General features: G+C 44.3%; 1 protein-coding gene across 1 annotated transcript in view; it reads right to left on the bottom strand.

Annotated features, from left to right (window-relative positions):
* LOC144678149 (protein nucleotidyltransferase YdiU-like) overlaps positions 1–22,794 on the bottom strand; it is a 126,130-nt gene that overhangs the window by 100,845 nt on the left and 2,491 nt on the right. The window contains exons 2-3 of the mRNA XM_078538042.1: positions 20,902–21,020; positions 1,061–1,189 (exon numbers count right to left, since the gene is read on the bottom strand). Of these exons, the coding sequence (XP_078394168.1) occupies positions 1,061–1,189; positions 20,902–21,020 (248 nt within the window). The remainder of the gene's footprint in view (positions 1–1,060; positions 1,190–20,901; positions 21,021–22,794) is intronic.

The following is a 22,794-nucleotide window of genomic DNA, read 5'->3' as shown; positions in this document are numbered from 1 at the left end:
CGTGCACACACACGCTCTCTCTCCCTCACGCGCATGCACACACAAACACACTCCCTCTTTCTCCCTCTCATTGTCGCACTCTCCCTCGCTCACAAACACACATACACTCTCTCTCACACATGCTCTCCCTTTCTCTCTCTTTCACACACACATACTCTCACACACTCTCTCCCCTTCATTCACACACATACACACACTCCCCCTTGATCCCTCTGATACACACACACACTCTCCCTCTCTCGCACACACCACACACACACACTCCTTCTCTCGCATGCACACACACACACCCTCTCTCTCCCTCTATATTCATACACTTTCCCACTCTCGCACGCATGCACATGCACAAACACACACACATTCTCTCTCTCTCTCTCTCTCTCACACACACACACACTCTCCCTCTCTCTCCCTCTGACATACATACACACACCCTCTCTCTCCCTCTACACACACATTCTCCCTCTCTCACATGCACACACATGCACTCTGTCCCTCACACACACACACACTCTGTCCCTTTCACACACTCTCTCCCTCTCTCACACACAGACACACACACTCTCCCATTCTGACATGCACACACACACCCTCTCTCTCCCTCTACATACACACACACACCCTCTCTCTCCCTCTACATACACACACACACACACTTCCCCTCTCTCTCCCTCTGGAGAAAGGACCAATCAGAAATGGAAGTCATGACCAACAGCTGCTTTTACTGATACTGCTTCAGTGATTGAACCAGAGACATTCTGGTTTATATGGTCTAACCTTACAGGCAATGCCTTTACGGTGTAGGGCTAATTTTGAGTTTGCAGGGAGCATGACTTGGCACATGGGGGCAACAATGTAATAACCCCATTTCCAAAATGTACTAACTTTAAGCACAGCTTCTTTTTGGGGATCACCGGATTAACCTTAATATCTATAAAATTCAACCATTAACTTCATTGATTATGAGTAAATTTATTCTCAAAAAAATAGAAATGTTGGTATAATAATAGAGTAAGCTTTCAATTCTTTGTGAAGGATACATAATACAATTCCACTTTACCTGATGACCACCATATCTATGAGTTAGAGGGACAGATCCAGGCAGAATTCGTGCACCGCTGACAAATTGAATAAACTCTTCGGTCTCTGTTACAGACATATCTAAGTCCAATAGGTCTTCCACAACTTCCTGATATTAATATAAAACAATTACATATTAAAGAACCTTACATAATCATGCCAGTTTTTCAGACCAATAACTTAAAAATCTAGTTATATCGAAAGATGAATTTAATTTAGTAAAGCACTTCAAATCAATGAAGCTGAAACTAATGGAAAAATAAAATATAACAATTAAAAATACTTATAACAGGGTTTATAACAATTTGTAGTCAGTTACATTTGTAATGTTTAAAATGGAATCAAAAGTTGTAGCATCTGGAATTCGCTGCCAGAGGAGGTGGTGGAAGGAGGTACGATAGCGGTGTTTAAGAGGCAGCTTGACAAATACATGAATAGGATGGGAATAGAGGGATACGGACCCCGGAAGTGTAAAATGTTTTAGTTTGACAGGCAATATGATCAGGCTTGGAGGGCCGAAGGGCCTGTTCCTGTGCTGTACTTTTCTTTGTTCTTGTTTGTTTCTTCTTGTTCATCAACATGCACATAATCTTCAGCAGCTGCTTTTGCGAAAGCGCATGAGCAGAACTGAAATAATTCATTTTGTAGCACTGTTCATTCCATCTGGGTCCAAGACATGTGACTAGAATCAATTGTTCTTCCTTTTAGTCAGCAGTTGTTAATCATCCCCAAATTTCTATATTTAGTTACAATAATAGTTAAGTTCATTTGATCTCATATCCCTTATGTCACAAAAAAGTTCATAGCTGCAAAATTAAAAGTAGTTTCATATTCAGAGCAAACCATCCCTCTCCTCATACCATTTACAGCGGGTACAAACAGAACGTGCATAATATGGCTAGCAGTCATTATTCTGTGCATTATACTTCAGTTTAGTACCCTGAGCAATTATTTCAGAGATCAATTTGTTTTTTTAAAAGGCAGAGGAAAACAGAACATTACATTTTTCACATGACAGTAACATCCTGAACAATGATAATGCAACCACTGATAACAGATTATTTAATTTCTTCTTTAAGGGTCTTATGAAATGTCCTATCTCATAATAAAATAAGATCATACAATCTTCTAGTTTAGTTTAGCAAATCTGAAATTTTATGAATTACTTACTTAGCATCTCCCTAACAGCAAAGCAAATTTGTCTTACTAAGCCACACAGAACAGAAACGTTCCTATTACATTCTCTGGTGTGTGCAATCAGCTGATCATAAACTGGGTGGTTATAGAGGTCCTGTAATTGGCCCTCCGCAGGCCTGGGTTAGAGAGAGGTAAACTGCCTGGATTCCATTCCTGATTGCTATCCAATAACTTATGCTGAAAGTGTATATATGAGGTATTAGGCAGTGCAGGATTAGGCTCAGCTGTGATGTTCCCCATCGGCCAAACTGATTGTAGACTATCACAGTCAAGGTTCATACAAGTAAGGCACTAAAGGCTACTTTATACCTATAGAATAGATTATGGAGAGAAAATAAAGAACATAAGGCAAAAAAGGCTTTTAAAAATTATACTTCTTAACTCTTTAAGTCTTATTAAAGTTAGTAACATTCTCATAAATTTGAAACTGCTTACTATATTTATTAATCCCTTTCTCTGGAAACTTCTGTTTCTTTTACTACATTTTGTTTTTACAAATAGCTCTGAACCAGCACACAGATTGTGCAATGTTGAACTGTGGTTACCCTCTTGAAATGGTTCTGCAATTGATAAAGGAGATGAACCATACAGATTTAGAGATTTCAAGTTTGACCCTAATTTGTGCTCAGTTAGCTAATCTCAGCTGGGAGACAGTGGGGTCACTAAAATTTGTCCAACATTCTTATGCCAAGGGATGGGAAAATAAAAGCTGAGCAAGTTTTCCATGCCCTATTGCTTCCCACTGGTCTATGCTGGAAAGTGCTAATCACTCACTGCCTTACACATGAGGAATGACAACTTGAGCAAGGAAACAGAGGACTATCAGGGTGAGATTTAGATGTCCAAGTACTGAAATCATTAAAAACCATTGGACATGTACAAAAAGCAATTTAAAAATTCAACAGAATGTTAGCTTTTATTTCAAGGGGACTAGAATACAAAGGAATGGAAGTTCTGCTACAGTAGTATAAAGCTCTAGTTAGACTATACCTGGAAAACAGCATGCAGTTCTGGACACCACAGCTCAAAACGGCTATAACGGCTTTGGAGATGGTGCAGTGCAGGTTCAAAACAATGATACAAGTGTTGAAAAGGGTTAAATTATGAGGACAGGTTGTCACGAGGCTATGCCCCTTTATTTTTGAAAATATGACTTTTCAACTTTCAACTGACTCAAAATTTTGCAATTTGAACTATGACAGAGAAAACTGCTTAAAAATGCAAGGCCACTTTCCAAGATGAAGGTGAGAAACGAACAAATCACTCTCAGGGGATTGTGAAGAAATAGACATTTCCTATAATCAAGACACCCATCGAAACTCGTAACTGTCTAAGGAAAAGGCATTAAAAATGCAAGTACTGGATGTTGAAACAATGGCTGCCATAAACAGACACACCCAAAACCTCTTGGAAATACACAATGGATGAAGTATTTCAAGGCAAGGCTGTCCAGCCACTAGATTGCAAGTAACACAAGCGCTATCAAGAAAGTCTTCAGCAGAGGAACAGGCTGACGGCTGCTCTCTCTCCCAATCTCTCTTTTGGAACAAGTGTGTCACCTGGTTCAAGAAGCCAACTCTACCAGAAACCTACCAGTGAACCGAGATCTCATAATAATTACAACATCTTCTACATCTGATTGCATCCAAGACACCAGCAAACCCAAATTGGCCACAGCGTTTAAAATCAAGAACAATCAATGGTCACTTAACCATATATTCTTTTACCTTCTTTTTATTGGACTGTAACTCCTCTTATGTCTGATACATTTGTTTGTGTGTGTGTGTATGTGTATGTGTGTGGACCTGAAAATCTGCATGAGGGCCGAATGGTTGACGTTGCAATTTTATTATTTTTCTCAAGTTTAGTGGTTAATAAATTGGCTCTTTCTTTCACTCAAGAAAACCTTTTTTGATTGGCTCCTTATTGCTCACAGCTTAAATACTTAAGAACATAAGAAATAAGAGGAGTAGGCCATTCAGCCCATCGAGCCTGCTCTGCCACTCAATAAGATCATGGCTGATCTTTTACTTCAACAACATTTTCCAGCACTATCCCTGTATCACCTGATATTTCTAATAGGTAGAAATCTATCGAGCTCAGTATTGAACATACTCAACGACTGAGCCTCCACAGCCCTTTGGGGTAGAGAACTGCAAAGATTCACTACCTTCTGAGTGAAGAAAATCATCCTCATCTCAGTCCTATATGGCCTGTCCCTTATTCTGAGACTGTGTCCCTTAGTTCCAAAACCCCGACCCCCAGCAAGGGGAAACATCCTTCCTGCACCTACCCTGTCAAGCACTGTAAGAATTTTGTATGTTTGAATGAGATCACCTGTCATTCTTCTGAGCTCCAGAGAATAAAGGCCCAGGCCATTTAATCTTTCCAGATAGGACAATCCCTCCATTCCAGGAATTAACTTAGTGAACCTTCATTGCACTCCCTCTGCGGCAAGTATATCTTACCTAAGGAAAGTGTACCAAAGCTACACACAATACTCCAGGTGAGATCTCACCAAGGCTCTGTATAATTGCAGTAAATCATTTTTACTCCTGTACTCAAATCCTCTTGTAACCAAGGCCAACATACCATTTGCCTTCTTATTTGCTTGCTGTACCTGAATGTTAGCTTTTCGTGACTCATGAGGACACCCAAGTCCCTCTGCAGTTCAACTTCCCAGCCTCTCACCATTTAAGAAATACTTTGTATTTCTGTTTTTCCTACCAAAGTGGATAACCTCACAATTCTCCAAAATGTATTCCATCCGCCAAATTTTTGCCCACTTGCTTAGTCTCTCCAAAATCCCTTGAAGCGTCTTTGCATCCTCCCCATAACTCATACTTCCACCTAGTTCTGTGTTATGTGCAAGTTTGGAAATATTATATTTAATCCCGACATTCAAATCATTGATATAGATTGTGTCATGTCTCTAAGACATGAAAGAGATCATAAACTGTTTAAATAAAACTTTATCTTTTTGCTTATTTTTAAAAAATGGACTTTGCTGAACCAAAAGATGGCTACTACAGGTGACATGATCCACAAGCTGGCTACAGCTTCTGGAAATTTCCAACAGCAGTTAGAGGACAAAAGCTCAACCTTCATCCTTGTGGAATCTCACACCTTTCACTGAGAGGACAGCTTACAATCAACAAAACCAGGGACCAGCAGACAATCCATCTCCCCAGCCTGGACTATAACAAAGGGGAAGCCAAGGAAAACTGTTATACGTGCAGAAGCGCTAAAAGCTACCATTAATCTCCTAGGGTAAATAATGAATTTTAACCAGAGGCTTGTTAGCCTGCAACTGACTCATTAATGGACAACACCACACGATCTAAGCTTCTGGCCTTTGTAAAGTTTTAATATTACATTTCCAGACTCGCAACTCAGTCTGCTATTTAAACTCCAGCCTGCAAACATGAAAGCAGGACTGTAGGCTGACCAACAGCCTGTATCAAGTTTAAGCCTCCTCGGAGCCAGTTTCTCAGGAAGATTCCAGCCATTGCCTGCCGAGCAGACCAAGTCTCTGGATACCAATTTCATCTCACTACGTCACCATCAGCTTTAAAGGAATTCTGCAAAATCCTGCTTTAGCTAGCTGAACTGTAGCTCCTCCATGAAGGGACCATCACTGGCCTGACTTTCTAGAATCTTGCAATCACATGAACGGACATGAGTATCTGTGGTGCTTTTCTTTTAAGTTATTCATAGTTCTAAAAACTCCTCTTTCCTATCTTAACCAGTTCTCAATCCATGCCAGTCTATTACCCCCGATCCCAAGCACACTAATTTTGTTTAATAACCTCGTGTCGGACCTTATCGAAAGCATTATGAAAATCTAAATATACCACATCCACCTTTTCCCCCTTATCTATCCTGCTAGTTACATCCTCAAAAACTCCGACAGGTTTTTTTAAACATGATTTCCTTTTCATAAATCCATGTTGACTCTTTCCAATTATTTTCTAAGTGTCCTGTTATTACATCTTTTATTATAGATTCTAGCATTTTCCCTACTACTAATGTCAAGCTAACAGTCTGTAGCTCCCTGTTTTCTCTCTCCCTCCTTTCTTAAATAGTGGGGTTACATTTGCTACCTTTCAATCTGCAGGAACCATTCCAGAGTCTATAGAATTTTTAAAGATGACCACCAACTGATCTATTATATCTGCAGCTACCTCTTTCAACACTCTGGGATGTAGATCATCAGATCCATCTATCTACTTAAAGTAGATTTATCTACTTAAAGTAGATTTATCTACTTTAAGTCCCATCAGTTTCTCTGTTCCTTTTTTTTACAAATATTAATATGTTGCAGTTCCTCGTTCACACTAGTCCCTAGATTCTCCATTATTTCTGGGAGGTTTTATATTTTCCTGAAGACAGGCACAAAGTATTTGTTTAGCTTCTCTGCCATTTCCTTATTCCCCGTTATAAATTCTTCTGACTCCGCTTGTAATGGATCCACATTTGTTTTTGTTAATCTTTTCCTTTTTACATACCTACAGAAGCTTTAACTGTCCATTTTTATGTTTCTGGCTAGTTTACTCTCATTGTATTTTCCCATTTTTACCTTTCTCTTGGTCCTCCTTTTCAGAATTCTAAAATGTGCCCAATTCTCAGGCAATTTTTTTTTGGCAATTTTATACACCTCTTCCTATGATCTTTGATTTCTTTCATTAGTCATAGTTGGAACACTTTCCTTGCTGTGATTTTGTGCATTAAAGGAATGCATTTTTGTTGTAAACTATACCATAGCCAATTTGCCCCTCATACCTTCATAGTTTCTTTCATTTAGGTTTAAGACCCAAATCTCTGACTGAACTAATCATTTCCAAACTTCATGTAAAATCTTGGCCAGGATTTTCCATGCCTGCCGGCGTCTGGTGCATTTAGTGGTGTGAGCAGACGATATGACACAATCAGTTTCACAACGGCATGAAATCAGTTTGCGATCATCTGCTCATCTCGCCATTGGACGTTGGGAACCTCATTGTAATAAATCTGCATATCATTATTAGGCCTGCCCAGCGGACTCGATCCCGCGCCCCCCACTGGATCGTTTGCCCATGTTGGCGGGAAAGCACACTGACATGTTTCACAACAGCTGGGGTGGGGGGGTTAGTAGTGGCAAGGGCAGCCCTGTGGTTGAGTCACTATGGGGGTGGGGGCAAGGGCAGCCCTGTGGTTGAAGCACGATGGGGGAGGGGGCAAGGGCAGGCCTGCAGTTTCGGTGACTTAGTCGAGGGGGCAAGGCCATCCCTGTGGTTCAGGTGACTTGGTGGGGAGTGCAGGGGGGTAGGGTCGGTGGCTAGGGCTGCCCTTTGATTAAACGTAACGCACAAGCATTCGGGGTGGGGGTAGGGTGGGTGGGGGAAGCGGCCACACATTAGGGTCATCTTATATAAAGTGACCATTCCTCTGCAAATGAGACACTTCAAGCACAGCCATTTATATGATTGGAGTCAGGCTTCTAGCTTATCTGCCCACTCAAGCAACGCAGAGGCATCAAAGTGCCATGAAGTGCCCCAGAGCTTTTCACCCCTCGAGCACAGACTACAAAGTAATGAGTGTTTTAGTGAACTGCAGAGCAATTGGACAACTGTGCACATTGTACAATCTGCTGAAGCTCGCCATAGAGCAGTTACTGATGGAGGTGCTCACAGCCCCTTGCAATGTCAGCATCCCAGTTTTGACCAGTCTCCCCGATGGTTCTAGCTAACAGTGCTGCCTTGCAGCACAGGCTAGGAGAATGTTGCGCCTGAACTGAGAGCACAGCATGCAGTGCAATGGGAAAAACTGCCACCAATCGGTCAGGTGGGGTGGGGCAGAGGTAGGTGGGATTTTAAGCAGCCATGCAGCACACTAATCTCTGGTCATCCAAGTGGTGGCCAGCACTCTCTGCGATTCGTTAAGGGGCCTTCACACTTAACCAGGACAGGTTCTTAGAACACCCATGCGAACCCACATGTCTTTCTCTTTCATCCTGCAGGAGGAGTACATCAGGATCATGGAGCCTGGTGAACTAGCTGAACACCTCATGGCATACAGAGAGTGAAGATGACGGAGGGGAGAGCGACTGAGGCACCTGACTGCGCAGAGGGAGGAGCAGCACTCTCAGGAAGAAGGGGCAGGTGGGGCTCCCGCATATGCCGCCGAAAAGCCACAGTGAGCTGTCGCTGGTCAGCGCTTAGTGACACCCAGGATTTATAGACGCCGCCTTTCATTCCTGCAGATGACCGAGAACCAGTGTCGCCGAAGATTGCGCATGTCTAGGGAACTGGTCGCTCACATCTGCCACCTGCTGCACTCAATTTCTGTGCCAGTGGCTCCTTTCTGAGCTCCACAGGTGACCTCTGTGGGATATCATAAGCCTCCGCCCACAAATGCATCCATGAGGTCATGGATGCCGTCTTTGTGAGGGCACACAACTTCGTTCATTTCTCCCGGGACCAGGACAGCCAGGATGCAAGAGTGATTGGATTTGCCCAGATCTTGGGTTTCCCCATTGACTGCACTCACATAGTGTTCAGCTCTCCGTCACAACACGCGGTCAACTACATCAACCGCAAGGAATTCAATTCACTGAATGTACAGCTGGTATGCGACCACCAGAAACACATCCTGCAGGTCTACGCAGTTTCTAGGGCGTGTGCACGGCTCCTTCATTCTCAGTCAGTCACAGATCCCTGACGTAGTCCCAGGTCAACAGAAGCTGCAGGGATAGCTCCTCAGGGACAAGGGCTACCCACAGAGAACGTGGCTGATGACACCTGTGCGGCGGCCTCAGATTACAGCAGAGGCTCATGCTGCAACTCACAACTTGGTGGAGCAGACCACTGAGATGCTGAAAATGAGGTTCCGGTGCCTGGAGCAGCCTGGTGGAGCCCTGCAATACAGTCCACAGAAGGTATCACGCAACGTCGTCGCTTGCTGCGCCTTTTACAACCTGGCATTGCAACAGGGAGAGCAACTGGCTGAGGAGGAGATGGAGGAGCTGGAGGTCTTCTTGGATGAGGAGGACGCCAATGGGGATGAGGGTGAAGAGGTCCTCGAAGGCAATGATGACGGCGATGAGGCCCTCGCACTGGCAAGGCAAGGCAGGCGTGCTCGGGAGTCACTGATAGTTGCTAAATTTGTGGAGGATGATGAAGACATACAGTGAGGAGACCCCATAGATCCTCACATTGCATCTGTGAACGTTTGACTCTAGTCTGACTTATGGTAGCGCACATACTCCCTGTGATAATGCTCCTATCATGGAGACACAGTGAAGGCCCTAATAGTTGCTCAATTGCAGGAGGATGATGGCGACATGAAGTGAGGACACTCCATAGACCTTCACATAGCTCTGAGAATGTCTGACTCCTGTCTGGCCAAGGGCAGCTCGTTTGCGCTCTCTGATCAGGGTCATATCATAGAGACGCAGCCATGAAACTTTAAAAGCATCTGATCCTTTGCCAGCACCTGACCCCTTCAGGAGCGCAGCGTCATTGGTCACAGATGCTAAAGAGATGGGAGCCTGCCCCACCTTCAGGGTGCTACAAGCACTCAGAGAGAATGATGGAACTCTGTTGCCTGCCCACTACATTCTGGCAGCAATGACAAGTACCATCGAGGTACAGGCATCAGTAATGTGTCCAGGGAGTGTGAGACCGGACCATCACTTTGGTTTGAAGGCTGCACAAAACACTGGGAAGAGGCCCTGGACTAAGACACCTGCCTTTATCTTGTGCAGAAGGTTTCACATCTGGGTGACATGAACACTGCTCATCAGAACAAGGAGCCATAGGCAGGGAGACATTCTTGGGAGTTTACTGACAATAGTGAACAGCATGTACAACTGATTAACACCCGTGCCCAGGCTGTGCAACTCTCTTCTTCTCCTGCCTGTAAGCTATACGAGGCAATTTTTGGGCTGGGAGGTGGTCGGGGCTCCCCCTTCAATTTGTACGGGATGCCATATCTTGGTTTCCTCTTCCATCTCCCTCAAAAAATACCTTCTTAACTATCCCTCGTTTTGTTAATTTAGTTTAATTGTTTGACTCTGAAAGAGTTACACCTTAACTATCCCTCATTTTGTTAATTTAGTTTAATTGTTTGACTCTGAAAGAGTTACACCTTCTTAACTATCCCTCATTTTGTTAATTTAGTTTAATTGCTTGACTCTGAAAGAGTTACACCTTCTTAACTATTCCTCATTTTGTTAATTTAGTTTATTTGGTTGGCTTTAAAAAGAGCTACAGCTTCTTAACCCCATTGAGGTGTCAGCTGTGGCTCAGTTCATAGCACCCTCGCCTTTGAATCAGAGGGTTGCGGGTTCATGTCCCACTCCCGGAAACCAAGAACTGTGATTGTACTCAAAAGAGTTGCAATCTGTGACTGTTGATAACTCAAAAGAGTTTCTTAACCCCATTCAGACAGAATTCCACATTGGCCCCAAGCCCTGAAACCTCCCTCGGGAGCCGGTGCCCCACAACCTGAGTCGCCTCACGGAAGTGCCCTCCATGGCCTTTAGCACAGCACAGAGGAGTTTCCGTATGGGCTGCTGCTGCACACCCTTTACTTCCTTGCCTTCACCTGCCGCCCGGACACACCCTGGCGTGCTTGTTGCCGCCTGGCGGCAGAGGTCCCCATTGGGGGGGCCCTCTACGGAGGTGTCCTCCCACTTTCCATCAGGGACCTGGGATGGAGGGTGTTGCACGCAGCAGTCCCCTACAATCGTAGAATGTATCCGTTCACGGACTCCCAAGATACCTGCCCTTTTTGCAGTCTTGTGGAGTCCGTGGACCACATTAATGTTAATTGTTGTTGGCTGCACTCCCTTTTCAGTTATTTAAAAAATCTTTTACTAGTGCTTTGTTTGCACTTCAGTCCCACACTCCTGATCTACGGTGCAGAGGGGGGCCAGGAGGGAGGAGGACCTCCTCGTGAACATGCTCCTGGGCCTGGCCATGCTGGCCATTAACAGGCCCAGGCAGCGGGCGATCGAGGGGGTCGTCCGACCCAACTGTCTGCCCCTCTTCTGTGGCTATGTTCCCTGCCAGGTGTCCCTGGAGAGGGAGCACGCGGTGTCCACCAGCATCATCGAGGCCTTCCATGCTCCGTGGGCACCACGGGGACTGGGGTGCTTTACAGACCCTTTAATCACATTTTGATTTGATGTTAGTAAGTTTCCTTTACATTTTATCTTTTGTTTTTGCAGTTTCCCTTTGAGGGGCTGTTTTTACTTTTTCCTTAACTTTGTTAATTTAGTTGACTTGGTTGACTCAATAGAGTTACACCTTCTTAACCCACTGTGTGGACGGAATTCCACATTGGACCCAAGCCTCGAAACCTCCCTCAGGAGCCAGTGCCCCACAGCCTGAGTCGCCTCACAGAAATGCCCTCTGTGCCCTTTAGCACGGCACAGAGGGGTTTCCTGTATGGGCTGCTGCTGCACACTCTTCACTTCCTTGCTGTCGCCCGCCGCCTGGACATGCCCTGGCGTGCCTTGTTGCTGTCCCGCGGCGGAGGTCCCCAGTGGGGGGCCCACTACAGGATTGTCCTCCCACTTTCTATCGGGGACCTGGAGTGGAGGGTGTTGCATGCAGCAGTCCCATACAACCGTAGGATGTGTCGGTTCACGGACTCCCAAGATACCTGCAACGTTTGCGGCCTTGTGGAGTCCGTGGGCCAAGTCTATATAGGGAGTTGTAGGCTGCACTACCTTTTCAGTTATTTAAAAAACCTTATACTGTTGTTTTGTTTGCACTTCAGTCCCACGCTCCTGATATACGGGCACCCAGTGTGGATGGGACCAGGAGGGAGGAGGACCTCATCGTGAACATGCTCCTGGGCCTGGCCAAGTTGGCCATTAACAGGTTCAGGCAGCAGGCGATCGAGGGGGTCATCCGACCCGACTGTCTGCCCCTCTTCCGCAGCTATGTTAACGGCCAGGTGTCCGTGGAGAGGGAGGCTGCCGGCACAATCCAGGCCTTCCGTGCTCAGTGTGCATTGTGGGGACTGGGGTATTTTATTGACCCTGTTAATCACATTTTAGTTTAATGTTTGCAAGTTTCCTTTAAATTTTGTCTTTGTTTTTGCAGTTTCGCTTTAAGGGGCTGCTATTTACTTTGTCTCTAATTTTGTTAATTTAGTTTACTTGGTTGACTCAAAAGAGATACACCTTCTTAACTTTCCTAACCCTGCTGCTACGTCTTGATGCTCCCTGGACATCCACAGCGGAGGTGGAGACAGCCTGCTGACTGCAACGCTCTAAATGTGATGACCTTGGCAGGACCTCCAGATGGCCAAGACCTGGAGGGCCCCAACCTGCTATCGGGGTCCTGATGTGTAGCAGTGGCACCCTCCTCAGCCAGGGGAGCTGGGGCTGCTGAGATCACAGGAAGAGGGTATTTGGGTGGGCCACACACTCCTGGAGTATCCTGGATGGATGGCCCCGTGGAGGGGGAAGGGGGGGCACCTTTTGATCCTCCTCCCTATGGGTGCCCAAGGGTCCCAGGCTGACTCCTTGGGGAGAAGGAGTGAGATCAAGCTGCCCCATGCCCCTCTTGCCTACACACTGTTGGAGGCCAACTGTAGTATCTGCGATGGAGTTGAGCCTACGCAGCAGTGCAAGAGCGACGTCCTGGGCCAAGGTCTCCATGGCGGCCACCAAACTACCAGTGTTGACCTCGGTGCATTGGCATGCTGGCGCTATCACCTCAGCTTGAATGCAGATGGATTCCTCCATTGTGCCTTGCAATCTGAGGAGTGCAGCAGACATCCCTTCCTGATGTTCCCAAGCTTGCCTTTGCAGCTCCAGCAACTGTGACATGACGAAGTCCAGAGGCTCGTCATCTGACTCGGACTCAGAAAATTTCTGGCCTCCAGCAATCCTATGAGTGCCAGATACCTGGGAAGTCCCTGCTGCCGCCTGCTGTGGACCAGACAGCGAAATGTGCTCACCAGATTGTGATCCCGAGTCTATTCTAAAGCTAGGTCCCACTGAGGTGTGTGTTTCCGCACTGGTGCAGGGCATGGGAGAGCACTGTGAGTGAGAAAAGTGACTTACCCTGATAGAACGGAGGAGATCATTCATCCTCTTGCGGCACTGGGTGGCTGTCCTCTTTTGAAGGGCGTTGGCACTGACCACAGCTGCCATCACCTCCCAAGTCTGGTTGGTCACGCCGCTGCCCATCCTGTGGCCAGAGCAGGGGTAGAGGACATTGCAGCTGGCCTCCACAGCATCCAAAAGGCGTTCCAGTGACGCACCGCTAAACCCGGCTACAGTCTTTTTGCCTTTCGCGGATGTCCTCCCTGCAGCAGTCATGGGCTGGAAACACTGAGATATCTGCACACAGCTGGACTTTAAATATGGCACCTAGTGTGCTGAAGCGGCAACATGATGGCACGGCAGGCGAATGACAGCCCGCCCGCCATCAAAACAGCGTGTTTCCCTGGAATGCATAAGTAATGCGGTGGGTTTGAGATGATACGGTGTGAAAACCCGCCTTCGTGACCGGCATTTTACCCACCTGTTACCACACTTAGTGGAAATCTGGGATGATTCCACCCTCTATCTTTTATGGTCACTTTTTCCTACAGATTCCTTTACAACAAGATTATTATTTAGCCCTTTCTCATTGCACAATACTAGATCTAAAATAGCCCATTCCCTAGTTGGCTCCTCATTTACTGATTTAGAAAATCATTATGTATACATTCAAAGGATTCGTCCTCCACAATATTAATCAGGTTAACCAGTCTATATGTAGATTGAAAGCCCCCAGATTGCTTTTTTTACCCTTGTTGCACATACCTCTAATTTCCTGATTTATACTGTGATTTACATTACCACTGTTGTTTGGTGGCCTATAAACAACTCTCACAAATGTTTTCTTCCCTTTGCTGTTTCTTAGTTCCCCCCAAACTGATTCTCTGTTTTGATCTTTATAACTAAGATCATCTCTCACTACAGTACTAACGCCATTGTTAATTAACAGAGCTACCCTACCACCTTTTCCCAGCTTCCCTTCCTTCCTGAATATCACATACCCTTGGATAACCAAGTCCCAGCTTTGGTTTTCTTGTAGTCATGTCTCTGTAATTGCTATGAAGTCATACATATGAATTTCTACTTGAGCTATGTCTTGAAATCATTGACCTTTAAGTCCCTGGGTGCTAAATTAGCAGACGGTGGAGACTGTAACACTTAAGGCACAGGAAGTTTCAATACTTGTTACATGGGTTCCTGCCACCTAACAAGAGTGGGACCCTCTGGGAGTGTTTTGATAGATCATCAGATCAGTTTAAGTGTCAGTGGACAATTCTTTTTGAGGCTGTCAGTTTTTGGAAGTCACCCTACAAGGGTCACAGAGGCAGGGACAGGAACAGGTCCCAGTTAAGTTAAAGAAAGGCTGCAGGGAGCAGACTTTAAATAGCGAGGGCCGTTGGGGCAAAGGTTCCCCTTTGGAGCAGTTCTGCTTGGCACCGCCATTGATCTGAAAGTGTGCTTGTAAGCTAGTGTTTGAGTGTAGGCTGGAATCCAGGGAGAAGGAATCTTGGAATACGAGATTGAAACCCTGTGAGGTGGGCCACTGTTAAAGCCGTCTAAGTGGGAGGTGACTTTGAGGAAATTCCAAGGAGAGATCTTCGAAGGTGGAGCTGGGAATCCCTTATGAGACAGTTTCAACATGACTGTTTGACTTGGTGTTTACTGACGTCTGGGTGTGTTCTTGAGAAATCCACGAACTCTGTCTTGGTTGCACCTGTCATTTTCTCTGTAGTGTGATGTGTTCAACCACAGTTTGTCTATTAATTCACATGTACCTCAATGTTACCCTGAATGTTAGAGAATAAGATGCATCTTGCAAATTGTTTTATCTTTTTGAACTTGTATAGTGGTTTGTTTTTTTTTGTACAAACCCATGGAATCTTGTGGCTTTATGCCAAAAGCAGGTGTCTTGAATCTCAACCTTTATCTACTTTCAACAAAATGTTACTGGTCCCTAACCAGATCTCCCCCCACGTCCCAGGGTCTGGTCAATGATCATAACAGCTAACAATTCATCTGTTTTATTACGAATGTTGCGGAAATTCAGATACTGATTTTGTAAACTATGGCCCTATCTGCAGGCACACTCTTAAGTTTGCAATCACTGTCCCTCCCTGCCATACTCTGATTATTATTACCTTTATTGCTACCTTGATCTATTGCCATGTTATTTCCCTTTAATCTACTTAAGTTTACCCTACATGATCCCTCCCCTCTTTATTTAGTTTAAAGTCCTCTCTATTTCCCTAGTTATAGGACTCACTAGAACACTGGCCTACAGGTGAACTCCATCCCAACAATACAGGCCCCACTTTCCCCAGTATTGGTGCCAGTGCCTCACGAACCGGAACCCACTTCTCCCACACCAGTCTTTGAGCCACACATTCGACTCTCTAATCTTATTTATCCTATGTCAATTTGCACATAGCTCAGGTAATCGAGAGATTATTACCTTTGAGGTTCTGACTTTTAATTTAGAGCTTAGATTCTCATATTCTCTATGCAGAACCCCTGTCCTAGTTTTACCTATGTCATTGGTACTACATGGACCACAACAGCTGGATCTCCCCCCTCCCATTGCAAGTTCCTCTCCAGTCCTTAGCAGATATCCTGAACCCTGGCACCAGGCAGGCAACACAGCCTTCTGGATTCTCGCTATTGGCTGCAGAGAACAGTGTCTATCCCCGTGACTATACTGGCCCCTACTACCACAACATTCCTTTTATCTCCCCTCACTTGAATAGCTTCCTATACCATGGTGCCTTGGTCAGCCTGCTCATCTACACGACAGCCTTTGCTCTTGTCCATACAAGCTGCTAGAACCTCAAATTCGTTGCTCAACTGCAAGAGCTGAGGCTCCTCCACTTTCAACTTCTCGATCCCCTTACCTGCCTGTCTTTCAGTCACACCCTCCTGTCCCTGACCACTGACCAAATCAGATGACGCTAACCTAATGGGTGTGACTGACTTCTGGACAAAGTGTCTAGGTAACTTCCCCCCTCCCTGACGTGTTGCAATGCCTGCAGCCAGGCCTCCAGCTCAGCAACTCTGAGCTGAAGCTCCTCAAGCCACAGGCACTTACTACAGATGTGGTTGCCATGGATTACAGTAGCATCCAGGAGCTCCCACATGCTGCAGCCATGACACAACACCCATCCTGCTATCTTTATTATGTTAATTAAATTTATTTTCCTTAATTAATTTATAGTTCCCCTCTTCACTAAACTCCCTCGCTCACCAACTCCTGGCTTTGCACTCTGTGCAGACAAGAAGCACTCAGAAACCCCTGTATTTATATTCTCTGCAGAACAATAATGAGTCAAGCTCTGCAAAAGCTCAGAAACCAGTTTCAGCTAGCTACCTAATTAACTTGCATATTTCTGTTTAAGACTGCAATAAACTTAATTTACCTCTTAACGTAAACAGTGATTTTTAGTTAATTGCTAAATTTTTTTTAAAAACTAGACTTTAGAGAGTAATTAGCCCTTAAAACTCCCTCACTCACCAAAGTCCAAACCAATGCATTCAGATTTGGAAAAGGCATATCCTCATGAAAAAGAAACTTCAACCTTTATTGTGACCAACTGAGGAGGTTGAATAGGGGAGAGCCAGTTTACCCCTTCTCACCTGGTCTTAACAGGCTACATAGACTAACCTCGTATACCCTTGGGTATATAAGATTAAGGGGGGAGTTAACTAGTTTTAGGTGTTTAAGATGATTAAAGGATTTCATAGGATAGCTAAAGAGAAACTATTTCCTCTGGTAGGGTGTTCAGAAGAAGGTGGCATTACCTTAAAATTTGAGCTAGGCCTGTCAGGTCTGATGTCAGGAAGTATTTTGTTACACAAACTTGTTGATGCTAGATCAACTGAAAATTTCAAAAATGAAATTGATGGACTTTTGATTTGTAAATGTATTGAGGGATATGAAACCAAGGCAGGTAAATTAAGTTAAGTTTAGATCAGCCACGATTTAAATTGAATGGTGGAACAGGCTCAAGGGCTTGAAGGACCAACAAAGAAACTTTTATATGAGGGAAAAATGGAAATGGTGGACATGCTGAATAATTACTTTGCATCAGAAGCAGCTGACTGGTCAGTACCTGGTAAGTCTTTACTCATTTAAGTCTTAAGTCTAATAAATGAGGTATGGTAGTGTCCCATGGAGTGTTCCATGTGTTAACTCCAGGACACTTCTCAAGTCCTGTACAACAACATATGCAGGAAGTGTTGTTAATTGGAGCAGCTCAAACTCCCCGTTTTGGGCCTTCAGCAGAACCTGGTATCACTGTGATGCATTCACAAGCCTGAAAGTTTTGTGGATAGCACATTTATAAATGTGGTCACCTCGCAAATTAAGGGTGTGCAGTCAGAAAGGGTATGGGCAATCACCAAGCAGTCATGGAAGACCAGGCAGGTAGTGTAGGAGTGTCCGGAGTCCATCTCGCTCTCCAACCAGTATTCAGAGCTCATCTAGGGAGGGCAGCCAGAGCCAAGTCCATACCAGCAAGGCTGACCGAGCTATACAGGGAATGCAGAAGATTGGGAAAGCAAAAGTGATAGAAGATTCGACAGTTAGAGGAACCAACAGGTATGTGATGACAGACATAAATCCAAAATGTTATGTTGCCTCCCTGGTGCCAGGCCCAAGGGGGTCACTGAGCAGCTGCACAAAACTCTAACAAGGAAAGGTGAACAGCCAGACATCATGGTCCACATCAGTACCATCAACACAGATAGAAAGAGGCATGAGATCCTGCATGCAGATTTTAGGGAGTTAGGAAAGAAACTAGTAAGTAGGACCTCAATGGTAGTAATCTATGGATCACTCCGGTGCCAGGCACTATTGAGTATAATAAGAGAGAGGGCTTTAGATTATTGAGATACTAGGACTGTTAAAATCCCCAGCTGAGGCTACCACTGGACAAACCTGATCCCAGGGTGGAACTCAGCTTGATAGATCCTAATTTTTATTTGTTTGTTTAGATACGTAGAGAGGGGCTACTGAACAGAGTCACCAGAGTCAGCTAATGAACTTTCAACGAAAGCATAAAACATTTATTAAACAAGAAAAGATGAACTATATTACAGTACTCCTTCACCCACAGCTAGACAGTTACAGATATATGCAGATTTGTAAGGATAACAGGTTAAAAAAGCTATCTTATACTCTAATGTTCACAGTAAGTACACAGTCAATGTAAACCAATAAGCACCCTGTGGTCAGACACATCACACTCTAAAGCCAAGTGACAGATGCCACCTCAACCAGATGCTATAGTTCTCTCCATAACTCCCCCCAGGCGCTTGTCACACCATGAGCCAACCAGTCTCACTGAATTCTGTCTTTCACACAAGTGTTTCCAATCTCCACTTGAGAACTTGCTTTGGAATCTTCTCCCAAACCAATGCTTTCTCTCAAACGCTTTCCACAAGGGTTCACCTCTAGGGTTTCAAACTCTCCTTCCGATGTTCTTCCCTGGGTCACCCATGCATTCAAGCTGTCTTCCATACACTCTTCTCTCACTGACTCAGCCGTCAACAGTACACCAATGCGTCACATGCCTATAGCAAAGAGTTACTGACCTTCAGTTGTCTCTTTGGACCTTCTTGCCTCTTCTTAAGCCTTTATCTCTTTAAACTTGAAGCTTGGAGCCTTTCTCCACCACTCTTAACTTCACTTAATAGGACCTCTTCCAGGTTCCTCTCCTTCCTTTGACTAGAGGGTTTTCTTGGGACTTTCCCCTGTTTCTGTCTCACTCCTTTGGCCTTGGGACCTTTTGGTTCTTTTGGGAAATCTGCAGCTCCCTCTCCCAGTGTTCAGTCTCTCTGGGGTCCTGGCTTCAAACAGCTTAAAACTGCTGTTTCTTTATTTTTTGTGTGTGTGTCTATGGGACGGACCTGCCTCTCTGGACCCCCGTTGCTAGGCAACAATCCAATTCTTCTCTTGTTTGCTTAACATAGCTTACAGTTGTAAAAACCCTCATTAAAAATGCAGGCATCTTTTTAAAGTGAAACTAAAACACAATTTGACTTTTCTTAACACACAATTACAGAAATACAAATCAAACTTAAATGTTAAAGCCAAAACTCATTCCTAACACCTACAAATACCAATATAACTTACTTAAACTGTCTCTATTTCCTAACAAGGACCCATTCTGGGGGATATGGGACCTGGACAGACAGAACAGGTTGCACCTGAACAGAGCTGAGACCAATGTCCTGCAGGGCAATTTGCTATTGGGGAGGGGGATGAGAACCAGGAATATTAGAGAGGAAAAAAAGTGCACAAAGACTGGGAGAGACAGATAGCACTAGAGTAAGAAACAGTAAGGTATTAGACGGGATCAGAGTAAGAGGGAATGTAATAATGTCTAAATTAAGTACATTGTGCACATATGTGACTGCATGGAGTGTGGTAAATGAAGTTGGTGAATTGCAGGTGCAGTTAGGTACGTGAGAATATGATGTTGTGGTGATAACAAAGACCTGGTTTAACAAAGGACAGGGCTAAACACTATATATTACTGGATACAAAGTACTCAGGAAAGATAGGGAAGGAAAGAAAGAAGGAGGATTGACAGTATTGATTAGAGAATGTTTCAGAGCTGTGAAACAGAGAGGATGTCCTAGGCGATGAAGGACTAAATCGATTTAGCTAGATATAAAAACAACAGAGGTGCAATTACAATATTGGGTGTGTTCAATATTCTAGTGGGAAAGATATAGAGGAACAAATTTGCAAGGAAATTCTAGAGAGCTGCAAGAAGTAAAATGGACTTTTAACACGGGATTTTAATTATCCTAATATAGACTGGAACAGTAATAGTGTAAAAAGCAGAGGAGGAAGAGTTTATATAATATGTCCAAGAGAATTTTCTAGATCAGTATGTTTCTGACCCAAAAAGGAAGGAAGCATTGATCTGGCTCTTGGGAATGAGTCAAATGTCAGCAGAAATTACAACAATACCTTACAGGAGTGATATTAGGACACACTTCTTCACACAAAGGGTGGTAGAAATTTGGAATGCTCTCCCACTAACAGCAATTGATGCTAGATTAATTTTTAATTTTAAATGAGAGTGATAGATTTTTGTTAGCCAAGCACATTAATAAATATGAGTCAAAGATGGGTATTTGGAGTTAGGTTTCAGATCAGCCACGATTTCATTGAATGGCAGAACATGCTTGAGGGGCTAAATGGCCTACGCCTGTTCCTATGTCACTATATCCTCTGTCAAATCAGTAAATATGAAATTGACGAGAACAGCTTGGAAACTACAAAAGCAAAATCATCCATAAGCAAGTTTAAAAATGCCATTCTAGATAACTTCACTTTGTATCAAATCAAACACAAAAACATAAATTAAATTCTAGAGTAAATAATAAATGTTGTCAATTTTATGTCTATTAATGGTCAATTAAAAACAATACAAATTTAGCACACCAGTTTTATTCAGTATACAGACAGCACCAATTAACTATTAAATTAACAAATTTAATTATTAAATAATCTATTTATTCTAGTTGTACTGTATCAACATAGAGACCATAGTGACTGAAAAACATATACTAACCTTCGACACTGCTACTAGCTTGATTGCAGACTTGAAAGGTTCTGGCTGAACAGCTGAAAAAATACAACCCCTCACTTGACGTACATAATTTTCTTTGATAGGATCAAGTGGGAAAGATTCTGTAATCAATATGAAGATATACTTTTTGTAATTTTCATTATTAATATAAAAATGGCAATATTCCTCAACTGAGGTCAAATTTGTTTTTGGCCGCAACTCCATGCTCTTCATCATGGCAAGTTTTTCTCCTCATGCCCACCACCCGCACCCCACCCTCATCCCCAAATGAACAACTTTGAAACCCTCAACTTTTCTCCAGCTACTTGTATTTTGCAAAGCTGGGTGGGAGGGTGAGCAGTGAGGAGGATGCAGAGATACTTCAGTGTGATTTGGACAAGCTGAGTGAGTGGGCAAATGCAAGGCAGATGCAGTATAACGTGGATAAATCTGAGGTTATCCATTTTGGTAGCAAAAACAGGAAGGCAAATTATTATCTGAATGGCTATAAATTGAGAGAGGGGAATGTGCAACGAGACCTGGGTGTCCTTGTACACCAGTCGCTGAAAGTAAGCATGCAGGTGCAGCAGGCAGTAAAGAAGGCAAATGTTATGTTGGCCTTCATAGCCAGAGGATTCGAGTACAGGAACAGGGATGTCTTGCCGCAATTGTACAGGGCCTTGGTGAGACCACACCTAGAATATTGTGTGCCATTTTGGTCTCCTTATCTGAGGAAGGATGTACTTGCTATAGAGGGAGTGCAGCGAAGGTTTACCTGACTGATTCCTGGGATGGCGGGACTGACATATGAGGAGAGATTGAGTCGATTAGGATTATATTCGCTGGAGTTCAGAAGAATGAGGGGGATCTCATAGAAACCTATAAAATTCTAACAGGACTAGACAGGGTAGATGCAGGAAGGATGTTCCCGACGGTGGGGGAGTCCAGAACCAGGGGTCACAGTCTGAGGATATGGGGTAGACCATTTAGGACTGAGATGAGGAGAAATTTCTTCACCAAGAGAGTGGTGAGCCTGTGGAATTCGTGACCACAGAAAGTAGTTGAGGCCAAAACATTGTATGTTTTCAAGAATGAGTTAGATATAGCTCTTGGGGCGAAAGGAATCAAAGGATATGGGGAGAAAGCGGGAGCAGGCTATTGAGTTGGATGATCAGCCATGATCATAATGAATAGCGGAGCAGGCTCGAAGGGTCGAATGGCCTACTCCTGCTCCTAGTTTCTATGCATTGCAACCCATCTACAGACTGAGGGAGAGGACAAGGGGTAAAAGAGAAAGTGAAAAGGGCAGAAAGGTAAGTGGAAGGAAAGAGAGGAGAAAAGGGGTGGAGAGATAGTGAGAGAGATAAAGAAAGGAGAGAGATGAAGCATAGCGTAAGGAGAAAAGAGAAAGAGAAGGGGAGTGAGAAGAGGGAGTAGAGAGGAGGAAAGAGGGGGTGGGAAGGACGAAAGGGGGCATGAAGTTAGTGAAAGAGAAAGGAAGGAGAGCTTGAGGAGAAGGGAAGGCAGAGGAAGCTACAACACAGGAATCTACCTGACAATGTGAAAAATTGCCAGGTATGTCATGTCCACAGAAAGCAGGACATATCCAATCCAGCCAATTAGAGCCCAGTTAGTCTACTCTCAAACAACAGCACAACGAAGGAAAGTTTTGTCAGCACTGCTATCAAGCAGCACTTACACAGCAATAAACTGCTCACCGATGCTCAGTTTGGGCCACCAAGCTCCAGATTTCATTACAGCCTTAGTCCAGAGACAAAAGAACTAAATTCCAGAGGTGAAGTGTGAGTGACTGCTCTTGACATCAAGGCAGCATTTGACCAATTGTGGTATCAAGGAACCCAGGCTAAACTGGAATCAATAGGAATTAGGGGAAAA

This window comes from Cetorhinus maximus, chromosome 3, assembly GCF_964194155.1.
Source record: "Cetorhinus maximus chromosome 3, sCetMax3.hap1.1, whole genome shotgun sequence".
In the NCBI taxonomy this organism is placed as follows: domain Eukaryota; kingdom Metazoa; phylum Chordata; class Chondrichthyes; order Lamniformes; family Cetorhinidae; genus Cetorhinus; species Cetorhinus maximus.
The sequence above is the reverse complement of the archived record's forward strand: the minus strand, read 5'-3'. Positions and strand labels throughout refer to the sequence as shown.